The sequence below is a fragment of the Hypanus sabinus genome, chromosome 11, assembly GCF_030144855.1.
Source record: "Hypanus sabinus isolate sHypSab1 chromosome 11, sHypSab1.hap1, whole genome shotgun sequence".
Lineage (NCBI taxonomy): Eukaryota > Metazoa > Chordata > Chondrichthyes > Myliobatiformes > Dasyatidae > Hypanus > Hypanus sabinus.
This window is the reverse complement of record NC_082716.1, coordinates 107,349,695-107,362,115: the sequence shown is the minus strand read 5'-3', so window position 1 is coordinate 107,362,115 and position 12,421 is coordinate 107,349,695. Positions and strand designations below refer to the sequence as shown.

At 44.9% G+C, this 12,421-nt stretch overlaps 1 protein-coding gene across 1 annotated transcript in view; it reads right to left on the bottom strand.

Moving 5' to 3' along the window:
* Positions 1-12,421, bottom strand: part of LOC132401515 (CAP-Gly domain-containing linker protein 3-like) — a 95,791-nt gene that overhangs the window by 36,637 nt on the left and 46,733 nt on the right. Inside the window, exons 5-8 of the mRNA XM_059983541.1 lie at positions 11,159-11,365; positions 10,177-10,305; positions 6,424-6,558; positions 515-638 (exon numbers count right to left, since the gene is read on the bottom strand). Coding sequence (XP_059839524.1) covers positions 515-638; positions 6,424-6,558; positions 10,177-10,305; positions 11,159-11,365 — 595 coding nt within the window. The remainder of the gene's footprint in view (positions 1-514; positions 639-6,423; positions 6,559-10,176; positions 10,306-11,158; positions 11,366-12,421) is intronic.

Genomic DNA, 12,421 nt, shown 5'->3' with positions numbered 1-12,421 from the left:
CATTTCTGCCCTGGGAAAAAGCCTCTGACTATCCACACGATCAATGCCTCTCATCATTTTATACACCTCTATCAGGTCACCTCTCACCCTCTGTCGCTCCAAAGAGAAAAGGCCAAGTTCACTCAACCTGTTCTCATAAGGCATGCTCCCCAATCCAGGCAACATCCTTGTAAATCTCATCTGCACCCTTTCTATGGCTTCTACATCCTTCCTGTAGTGAGGCGACCAGAACTGAGCACAATTCTCCAAGTGGAGTCTGACCAGGGTCCTATATAATACAACAACCATCCACCACCTACTCCCGTGGCTTTACATGACCCCCAGATGGGGTGCTACACCTTGTGCAAGGGCGACCTGCAGGCAAGCGGAGGGAAGGAGCGTCTTACACTTTATTTGGTAGAGATGTATCTCCATCCCGCCCCTGACAGATATGTACTTTGATCATAAATTTACTTTGAACAGTGACGATACTGCCCGCTGAGTCATGGCTGACAAAACTAGTGTTGAAGGTTACCTCTGCACTCTGGATGGAGGGGCAAACACTCCATACTTCGGGGAACAAGTGTAGTATCGAACTCCAAATACTGAGCCGTCGTGCTTCCCGGTCGCCTTGTCCAGCTCTATCCCATACCAGTATCCTGAGGGGACAACAACAGGTGAAGAGACAACGGTCAGTGGGAGATACTCCATACCAGCACAGGTCAAGATTCAAGGTAATTTGTCATGTGTGCATCAGACCAGACAATAAAATACATTCTTTGCGTTAACAACCAACACACCCGAGGATGTGCTGGGAGTGGCCCGCAGGTAGCGCCACACATTCCAGCACCAATATAGCACGTCCACAATGCTGGGCGGAACAACACAGAACACAACAGTTGCAGATACGGACAGAGAAATGGCAGATGGTGTCTAACCCAGATGAAGGAGGTGGGGCAATGTTAAGATGGCACTAAATGGTGACTTCTTTGCTTACATCTTTGGAAACAGCTTTATTTCTACCTTTGATATCTCATTTTTTTTCCTTTTCAAGGTTCTTTTGAAGGCCCTGGACTGGAGTTACACTCTGACTTTGGTTCCCTGTGGGAATGGGACCCGCTCTCAGGGCCTCACGACCGGCTGCTTATTGATATCGAGTGCGTCTTCAGGTTTTCGGAATTTCATGGCTCTGGGCGCGTGCTGATTCTAGGCTGGTGCCCCTGACTGAAGTGTCACGGGAGGACACGGAACATCGGGAGCAGCAGGTTAGCTGCTGGGGGTCCGAAGAGCTTCGCCTTTTTGGTGCCCACTCTCCGGGCGCAAAGCTCGGAAAAAGCCACCAACAAATGTTTAACATCGTAAATCAGCGAGTTGTTTTTTTACGTCTCCCCTCTCACTGTGAAATGGGAACAGCTCTTTTTCCCTTACTAGGGAGTGTCAAATTATCAGGTGAACGTGTATTTTTTTGGGGGGTACTGCATGTCTGTGTCTTTATTGTTGCTTTGCTGCATGCTTGAGTGCTCGGTGGAGGGTGCTGGTGCTGGTGGAGGTGGGGGGATCATCTCTGTGCTGCTGCTTGTGCATGAGAGGGAGGAGCTGGGGGGCTTTGGGGTTCTAATGTTTTAACTGTCATTCATTCTTTGGGGCACTCCTCTGTTTTTTGTGAATGCTTGAGAAAACAAAGAATTTCAGGATGTATATTGTATACACTTATCTGACATTAAATGTACCCATTGAAATGTGAGGAGTTGCACCTCGGTAGGGCAAATGCAAGGAGGCTGTACGTTGTTGAGGGCAAGATCCCTTTACAGTGTTGCTGAGCAGAGAGATCTGGGGGTCCAAGTTCATAGCCCCTTGAAAGTGGCTGCACAGGTCAATGAAGTGGTTAAGAAGGCTCACGGAACGCTTGCTTTCATTAGTCAAGGCACTGAGTTCAAGAGTCAAGAGGTTATGTTGCAACTTTATAAAACTCTGGTGAGCCCACATCTGGAGTACTGTATACAAATCTGGCCACCTCACAATAGGAAGAATGTTGGAGATCATGCAGAAAAGATTTACGAGATTGCTTCCTGGTTTAGAGGGCATGTCATCAATATGTTAGGTCCTGGATAGATCCTGAGATATACTGACACCCAGGTCAATATTGGTGGTTTGTCAGTGAGTGTTTTCATAGATTCTATTGTGTTTCCTTATTTTCCTGTAAACGCCTGTAAGAAAATGAATCTCGGGGTAGTATATGGTGACATACATGTTCTTTAATAAAATATTCATTGTCTTATTCAATGAAGCTACAAAGAAAGCACAATAGTAGCTACGTTACATTAAAAGTTTGAGGAGATTTGGAAGGTCCCCAAAGACACTTGCAACTTCCTGCAGACATACCATGGAGGTCATTCTGACTGGCTGCATCACCGTCTCGTATATGGGTTGTCAGTGGGGGGCAGTTTCTGCACAGGATTGAAATAAGCTGCAGAGAGTCAGCTCCAGTGTGGGAGTTATCCTCTGTATTATTCAGGACATCTTAAAGGTGCCTCCAAAAGGTGGCATCCATCATTAAGAACCCCCTATCACCCAGGTTATGTCTTGTTCTTATTGCTACCATCAGGGAGGAGGTACAGGAGCCTGAAGGCACACACTCAACAATTCAGAACAGCTTCTTCCCCTCTGCCATCAGATTTCTGAATGGACACTGAATCCAAGAATACTACCTCATGACTTTTTCTCATTTCTTTGTTTGCACTACTTATTTAATCTAAGTATTTAACCAGAATCACAATCAGAATCAGAATCAGGTTTATTATCACCGACATGTGTCATGAAATTTGTTAACCTAGTAGCAGCAGCTCAATGCAATACTTAATACAGAAGAGAAAAAAAAATAATAAATAAGTAAATCAATTTCAGTATACATATATTGAATAATAAAAACATGCAAAAAACAGAAATAATGTACTGTATATTTTTAAAAAGTGAGGTAATGTTCAAGGGTTCAATGTCCATTTAGAGAATAAACGATAGAGGGAAAGAAGCTGTTCCTGAATCGCTGAGTGTGTGCCTTCAGGCTCCTGTACCTCCTACCTGATGGTAACAGTGAGAAAAGGGCATGCCCTGGGTGCTGGAGGTCCTTAATAATGGATGCTGCCTTTCTGAGACAACGCTCCCTGAAGAGGTCCTGGGTATTTTGTAGGCTAGTACCCAAGGTGGAGCTGACTAGATTTTCAATTTTCTGCAGCTTCTTTCGGTCCTGTGCAGTAGTCCCTCCATACCAGACAGTGATACAGCCTGTCAAGAATGCTCTCTACGGTACAACTATAGAAGTTTGTGAGTGTATCTGTTGGCATGCCAAATCTCTTTAAATTCCTAATAAAGTATAGCCACTGTCTTGCCTTCTTTATAACTACATCAGTATGTTGGAACCAGGTTAGATCCTCAGAGATCTTGACACCCAGGACCTTGAAGCTGCTCATTCTCTCCACTTCTGATCCCTCTATGAGGATTGGTATGTGTTCGTTCATCTTACCCTTCCTGAAGTCCACACTCAGCTCTTTCATCTTACTGATGTTGAGTGCCAGGTTGTTGCTACGGCACCATCCCACTAGTTGGCATTTCTCACTCCTGTACGCCCTCTCGTCATCACCTGAGATTCTACCAACAATGGTTGTATCGTCAACAAATTTATAGATAGTATTTGAGCTATGCCTAGCCACATAGTCATGGGTATAGAGAGAGTAGAGCAGTGGGCTAAGCACACACCCCTGAAGTGTGCCAGTGTTGATCGTCAACGAGGAGGATATATTATCACCGATCCACACAGATTGTGGTCTTCGGGTTAGGAAGTTGAGGATCCAATTGCAGAGGGAGGTACAGAGGCCCAGGTTCTGTAACTTCTCAATTAGGATTGTGGGAATGATGGTATTAAATGCTGAGCTGTAGTCGATGAACAGGTGTTTGTGTTGTCCGGGTGGTCTAAAGTCATGATGGGAGCCACTGAGATTGTGTCTACCATTGACCTATCATGGCAATAGGCAAATTTCTGAGGCAGGAGTTCAGTCTAGTCATGACCAACCTCTCAAAGCATTTCATCACTGTTGATGTGAGTGCTACCAGGCAATAATCGTTAAGGCAGCCTACGTTGTTATTCTTAGGCACTGGTATAATTGTTGCCCTTTTGAAGCAAGTGGGAACTCCGCCCTTAGCAGTGAGAGGTTGAAAATGTCCTTGAATACTCCTGCTAGTTGGTTGCCACAGGTTTTCAGATATATACCTAATGTAAATTCAGCCCTTTTTTCTATATTATTATGTATTACGTTGAACTGCTGCTGCACGGTCAACAAATTTCACAACATATGCTGATGATATTAAACCTGATTCTGATTCTTCAATGCAGCCAAACATCAAGCCCATAAATGCTGGAATTCACTTTATAAACCCCCCACCCCCACTCTCTCCCTTTGTAAGATGCTCCTTAAAGCTTACCCACTTAACCAATAAGTTGGTCAACAGTTCTTGGTTAGCTATGGGTCTTGATGTCATGACCTTTGATGTCACTACTGCAAAGCACCTTGGGACATTTTACCATATTAAGGTTATAACAAAGGTTTAGATGCTACAGGCGAAGAGGCTGCCTTGTGCTATTCCAGTTCCAGTTGTAGAAGAAAGTAGATGCACAGCAGAGAATCACAAGGATATTGCCTGGAATAGGGAATACCTGTAAGGAGAGGTTGGATAAACTTGGGCACAAAATGCTGGAGGAACTCAGTAGGTCAGGCATCACCTATGGAGGGGAATGAACAGTCAATGTTTGAGGCTGAAACCCTTCATCAGGACTGGAAATGAAAGAGGGAAGAAGCCAGAATAAATAGATGGAGGCAGGGTGAGGAGGACAAGCTGGCAGGTGAGGAGTAATGAAGTAAGAAGCTAGGAAGAAGTAAACAAATTGAAGAAGAAGGGATCTGATCGGAGAACAGTGAACCATGGGGGAAAGGGAAAGAGGTGGGGAACCAGAGGGATGAGATGGGCTGAGGGAAACCTGGATGAGGCCTTGGGGAGACACGTCAGAATGGGATCGGGAAGTGAAATTGAAATAGGTGGACACTGGGAAATCATGCCTTTTGCAGTGGACAGAGTGAAGGTACTCGACAAAGCTGTCCGCTAATCTGCATCAGAGATACAAAGTGCATTTATTCTACAGTAAGGTTCATGGTTCTTGAATCTATCTATTCCGTGAGTTATTTGTTATCATAGGATGTTGTTATCTCTCTGGTCTGATCTAGTTTTTCTTTAAGACAGTGATGTCAAACTCAAGGCCCGCGGGCCATGTCTGGCCCGGCGTACAATTATATCCGGCCTGCAAGATCATTTTAGATAGATCTATTATTTTAATTATTAATGGCCCGGCGATATGAAGCCTATGATTGTAAGTTAATACCAATCATAAAAATAATGCTTGCTCAGCAGTCTTCTTCATAAGAAACGGAATTTGTGAAGCGAAACACTTTGTAGTTATAGCAGAGAGTGAGACACACGAGAACAGGCTGAAAAAACGGAGGCAATGAAAGCTGCGTTCGCACGCGCCCGACTGATCCGGCCCGCATGAAGCTGCATTTTGCCCAATCCGGCCCGTGACCTAAAATGAGTTTGACACCCCTGCTTTAAGACAACCATGACCTCTTCGTTCCCTCTCTCTTTTCCTCTGCTTCTTTGCTCTTGTAATACTCAATAAATGGCTGAGAGCAGCAGGTTTATGCCTCTTTCTTGACTTCTAAGGAGAGGGTCAGCAACTTTAAATTCCTCGGTGTTTATCATTTCAGAGGATCTGTCCTGTGCCCAGCACACAAGTGCAATTACGAAGAAAGCACAGGCGTTTGCTGGGACTCGGCGTGACACCCAAAATTGGTGACATTTGTGTATTTTGATTTTTAAAAATCCATAAAACCACAAGATATAGGAGCAGAATTAGGACATTTGGCTCATCAAGTCTGCTCCACCATTTCATCACGGCTGATCCATTTTCCTCTCAACTCCATTCTCCTGCCTTCTCCTCATAATCTTTCGCACCATGACTAATCAAGAACTTATCAACCTCTGCCTTAAATACACCCAATAACTTGGCTGTGTCCTCTGGTCCTAGAGGGCAAATTCCTCCTCATCGCCGCTCTAAATGGAAAACCCTCCATTTAGAGGCTGTGTCCTCTGGTCCTAGAGGGCACAGCCTCAGCAAGGCCCAGGTTCTCAACAAAGAAAATTCCACTGTAGATTTTATTGCCCACTCATACCCTTTCTGCAAATCTCTATACCATGAAAAACATGGCAACAAACCCCTAGGAACCCCTCCACCTTTCAAAGTGGTTTGATTTCCATAGAACAAGGGCTCCAAAAAACCATCCCAGTAGTGAACAACTAGAACACAGGAACTCACAAACACCACAGCCCAGCTTCACACACCTGGTGCAAAGTCCGTTTTGCCATAATACCGAATAATTCCTGGCTTCTGCCCGGCCACCAGGACCTGGTCTCCAATCTTGATCTTCGTGTCCTCTGGATCCAGGCTGCCCACTGACAGCGACTTCCTTCTCAAGGCTGTGGAGAGATACAGGAATGGAAGAACAGATACCAAGGTGAAATGGTTAGTAATCAAAGAGTGATCTCTGGCCATGGTGAGTGTAACACTTTAATAGCATCCACTGTATGATCGGGGTTCAATTGCAAATGCAGTCTGTAATGAGTTTGTACATTCTCCCCATGACTGCGTGGGATCCCTCCCTCCCCCAGTGCTTCGGTTTCCAACCACAGTCCAAAGACGTACCAGTTAGGGGTTGGTAAGTTGTGGCCATGCTGTGCTTGCACCAGGAGTGTGGTGACACTTGCAGGCTGATTTGATTGGGTGAAAATAACACATTCCACTGAATGCTTTGATCATACAGCTGTCAGGCTCTTCAACCAAAGGGGATAACTTCACTCAACTTTGCTTGCCTTGTCACTGAAATGTTCCCACAACCAAAGAACTCACTTTCAAGGACTCTCCATCTCAGTTCTCGATACTTATTGCTTATTTGCTTATTCTTATTATTTCTTCCTGTTTATATTTGCACAGTTTATTGTTGTCTGCACTCTAGCAAAACACCCAAGTTGGGTGGATTTTCACTGATTCTGTTACAGTTATTATTCTATAGATTTGTTGAGATTGTCCACAAGAAAATGACTCTCAGGGATGGATATGGTGACAAATACGTTCTTTGATAATAAATTTACTTTGAACTTTGAGATAAACCTAATCTTTATAAAATTCAGTGTAGGGCCCCACTCTAAATAACATACCTCCCCACTCCCCTCAATACACACCTATCATTTGGGTATGGGTGCTTCCTTAGCCAATTTTGCGGCCTTTGCGACTGTTAAACATTCCAACATTCAGGTTGTCGGTCAGTAGAGCGAACAAATAAGAAAGATGGCAAAGGAATGTGTAAGGAATTTCACCACCCTCACTACATTGGATTTAACAGTGAGGTTTAGGTTTCTTTAGTTAAAGTTATCATCAACCATTAACTAGGTTCTGAAAACTTGCAATCACTCAACCACACTTCATTTACTTTGTGCATAAGGAGCACAGCATGGCCCCTGTCACCGAACTGTTCAGAACGTTGAACAAAAATATGTCAATTTTAAGTAGAAATTGACTACTTAGATCCTCCAAGAGGTTCACAACCTTGTCGTAGGGTTTGGAGGCTTGTGAGAGCCCTGACCTGCTCAGCTATATTGGCTGGAATCAGGATGTTATGTTTTGGTTCTTGGTAGGGTCACCCACTGTCAAACAGCCCAAAGGGAAGAGGTCAGACTAAGAGTGGCCCATGCTCTGGGGTTTGTTTGACCCTGACTGGTCAAACAAAACTGCTACGGAAACAGCCATGAAGAATCCTTCTGCATCAGAGTGTGACGGTATTCCTGAGTCTCCACCCGGGACTTGCATGACTGACAGTAGTGAAAACCGAGAGGAAGCTGCTGACACAATGAAGGAAGCCCTGAACACCCCCAGAGATGGTGGACCTTCATTATTGCCTTAAATGCCAGTGGCATAACATGCAGTAGAGTGTCTAGTTGGATACAGATATTGACCAATTGGTAACTTTCTGTATGGTCAAATTCTTACTTGCATAATAAACCGCCAATCACACTCCAACACCACAAGTATTAATAGCCAATAGAATTTATGCATTAACATCCAATAATACTACAGAATTAGTAAAGTAAATGACCAATAGTAAGTGTCATCCCAGAGTCCTTAATTTGCATCTTTATCTAGCCTCGATATGTCAAATGGCTCTGGTCCCTGCTAAGTACAGGGAAGCTATGCTCTTCAAGAGATCTTTCTTCAAAAGCCTCACTTGTCTGGGTTGACTGCACACGACAGTAGATTCCACTCAGTTGGACCACTGGTAAATCAGGCCAGCCACTTATTTGGGACAACTCTTAAAGAACAAAAATGAAACGGGAAACTATCCGGGATTCCCACTGCTTGATTGTGGTTGGTTGCTGCAGATTTTGCATTGAACTCACAACTCGGCCTTGTAAAACAGATAAATGCTAAAGAAGCAGCGAGGTTGTCACCCGATGCACCAAACAAGGTGTGGGGAGGAACTAACTGGGGCAGGAGACTTGCTGAACTGTTTCTAACTAGCGTCAGTCATGTGCACTTGTGTGTTCACTGTGCTTAAAGTACACAGTTTTTAAATAGCATCAGTTGAATGTGTTTAAAAAGCAAAGATTTTTGTCACTGATAGCTGGCGAGAAATAAGCCGTGAGACAGTTCAGAACAGTTTTGCTCAAGCATTCAGACTTGGAGATGCCAGAGAGAAAATGAAACTATTTCTCTACTTCAACAAGTTAAGAACTACAAAGAACTTGAAGGTATCAACAATCATCTTGAACGTTACAATGAGAATGAAGATTTGGAGGATGCAATTATTGATAACATTGTATGAGGGCAGTCCATTATCTACACTAGGTGTCTGTGCTGATTTTGTTCATTTACAGTCAATCAAAAGAACACGGCAGATGAATTCAGTCAATAACTATGAGGAACTAATACACAGTTTTATATTACTGTAGGAGTATTGACAGCGTTCTAATTGGTTCTGTATTTTATTTAAATACATAATTTGTTATTCAGTCAAATGGTAGTTCGCCTTTTTTTAAACTTTTTAACTATTTTCATGAAAACTCAGCTAATTTGGGCAGCTGGTTAATTGGGCCAAAATGTACTGGTCCCGATATGTCCCAATATTAACTGGAACCTACTCTATTTGTAAATTATCCTTGTCTTGACGTTACACTTTGCTGCAACTTCCACGAAGGATCTTGACTACACAAGTGCTCATGTGTGGGTTACCAATGGACAAGTAGCAGTGGGCCTCTGGGTGCTGTCAATGTGGAGTCTGTCTGTTCTCCCTGTAACCATGCAGGTTTCCGCTGCATGGAGTTAATTGTGGAACGAACGTTTAATTGGCTATTTTTAGGTGGTACACATGGAATCACCCTTGGACAAGGTGTAGCACCCGCTTAGCCAGATTAGGGTCGTGTTAAGCCATGGGAGTTGGTGGTCGTATGAACATATCTCCAAGTCTTGGTTACGTGACCAGGCAGACAATCTCTGAAGAACACTGATAATGGCTAGGGTCACTTGTCTTGCAAAGACACTGCTCAGGAGAAGGCAACGGCAAACCACTTCTGTAGAAAAATTTGCCCAGAACAATCATGGTCTTGATCGCCCACATCACATAACATGGCACATAATGATGACGATTACATACGGAATGCTAAATTTAACGGAGAATTTATCATACCCTTCTCAGAACTCTGTGCATACCGACACCTAAATCCACAGCTGCTCCAGTTTCCTCCCACATCCCCAAGGCTTGCAGGTCAGAAGGTTCATTTGCTCCTACTGACAGGTGAGAGGCAGAATTTTGGGGGCAGAGATTGATGAGAATACAAGGCGGGTTGAAGTAGAGTGACTGTGCAGTTGGTGGTCCAGCACAGACCCGATGGGCCGAAGAGCCTGCTTCTATGCTATGTGCATCTCTCTCTCTGGCTGAAGTGGATTTAAATAACCGATGCATGTTGTTGCCAATGCAAACTGCTCACGTGTTAAGTGCCCGATGCTTTTCTACCCTTCCTTACATGCACATCTAATAAAATTACCTTTCTTGTCCTTTTTGGCCTTCCCCGTCATCCGTGCAAAATCCATGCGGGGCGTTTTGGGTGTCGATGTGACTGAAGAAGGGGTTTGGTCCAGGATTTTGCTGATTTTAGACACAGGAGCAAAATAACCTGAGGAACAGATGCACAGCAACAGCATGAAACCGAGAAACAGGAGCCATCCGACCTCGCACTCTCACCCGGACTTTCACAGCTCCAGCCCAGCCCAGACTAAGGTTCATAGTGTTAAATGTTCTGCAAAGTGTTCTCGGGTAGCGGTGTGGAGGTAAGATGACAAGGTGCTTCATAAGGTGCTGGTGAACCAATTAGAAGCTGAAGATATTGGAGGAAGTATATCTTACAGGGAGAGGGGTGGAGATATGTACCTACCAAAGGAGGTGAAAGGCACTCCTTCCCTCCATTTAAACTGCCCAGTCCCATCGACCTGCATTGGGGCCACAGCCTTCCATACCCCTAACATCCATGTACCTATCCAAACTTCTCCTAAACGTTGAAATTGAGCTACTTGTGCTGGCAGCTCGTTCCACACTCCATAAAAGGTCTATATTCAATGGGGAAAGTTAAAACAGATTTCTGTGGGGCGGCATGTTAGCGCAGTGGTTAGCATAATGCTATTGCAGGGCCAAAGATCCAGGTTCAATCCCTGCCGCTGCCTGTAAGGAGTTTGTACGTCCTCCCCATGACTGCATGTGTTTCCTCCGCATGCTCCAGTTTCCTCCTACAGTCCAAAGATATATGGATTAGGGTTACTAACATGCAGACTTGCTATGCTGATGACGCCTGTTGGTCTACCCAGCACAATCCTCACTGGTTAGATTTGATCTGATGCGAGTTTTATGTCTCAAAATACATGTGACAAATTAAAACTGATTATTCTAACAAAAGTATCTCGTGTTTCTGCCAGGCCTGATGCAGCTTCCCCAGGGGCAGGGGAATGTTCCCAGGGCAAAGGCCCCCTCCTTACCGTGCTTGGAAGGGCAGATGAAGTAGCTTATCCCTCCAACACTTCCATCGTTCTTGCCCTCAGGCTCGTCCAGCTCCACACCGACCCACTGGCCGCTGGCAAACTCGGTGGTGCCGCAGAACCGCAGGGTTCCGGCCTGCAAAGAGCAAACGGCTGCAGTGAGGCGTCCTGGGGCACAACTGGCTTCTGTACCCGCGCTGTGGGCCCCTTGTTTCGGAAAGGATGTGCCGAAACCGGAGGGGGATCAGCAAAGGTTCAGAAGAATGAAAAAGTCATCATATGAGGAGCATTTGATGACTCTGGGCCTGTACTTACCAGAATTTTGAAGAATGAGTGGGCAACCTCATTGAAATCTATTGAATGCTTAAAAGCCTAATAGAGTGGATGTGTAGAGAATGTTTCCTCTGGTGAGAGAGTTTAAGACCGGAGGACACAGCCTCAGAACAGAGGGATGTCCCTTAGAGTGGAGATGAGGAACGCCTTTATCCAGGTTGGTGAATCTGTGGAATTTATTGCCACAGGTGGCTGTGGAGGGCAAGTCATTGCGTGTATTTAAGGCAGAGGTTGATAACTTAGTTAGGGCATGAAAGGATACAGGGAGAAGGCAGGAGAATTGGGGCTGGGAGGGAAATGGATCAGTCATGAAGAAATGGCAGAGCAGACTCGATGGGCTGAATGGCCTAATTCTGCTCCCATGCGCCATGGTCTTGTGGTCTTTTAAACGGCTCCTGGATTGGCCTTTTGGCCCATCAGATCCTTGCTGCTGTTGGGCACCTGTAATTCTTCAAATACTCCCACAATGATTATCCAATCAAATAGGTTTGCCTCTCCTGCCAAACACTGTGGTTTGCCATCAGGACTTGAAATCTTTCAGCTTGCTGCAGGCAGGGTTGATTCAGGGGAAATTGTAGATGGAGTATATTGAGATTGGTGTGCCACAATAGCAACGTGGTTAGCGTGACACTATTACGGCCCAGGGCGTCGGATTTCAGATTAGGCGAGGATTAAATCGGGGGACTGCTGGGTGGCAGAGCTCGAAGGGCTGATTCCATGCAATTAATAAGTAAAAACACTGTGGGATCTGCTCCCTGGGAGGGCGGAATGGGCCTTAGTTCAACATCGTCTAGAAAAGAACTCTGTAACCCTGAGCAACGTACTGCACAATAAAGTGCAGGGGGAACTCAGCATCTATGGAGGGGTGTAAACAGTCGACGTTTCGGGCCAAGACCTTTAATTATGGGCTGAACTTCCAGTAATTGCCCC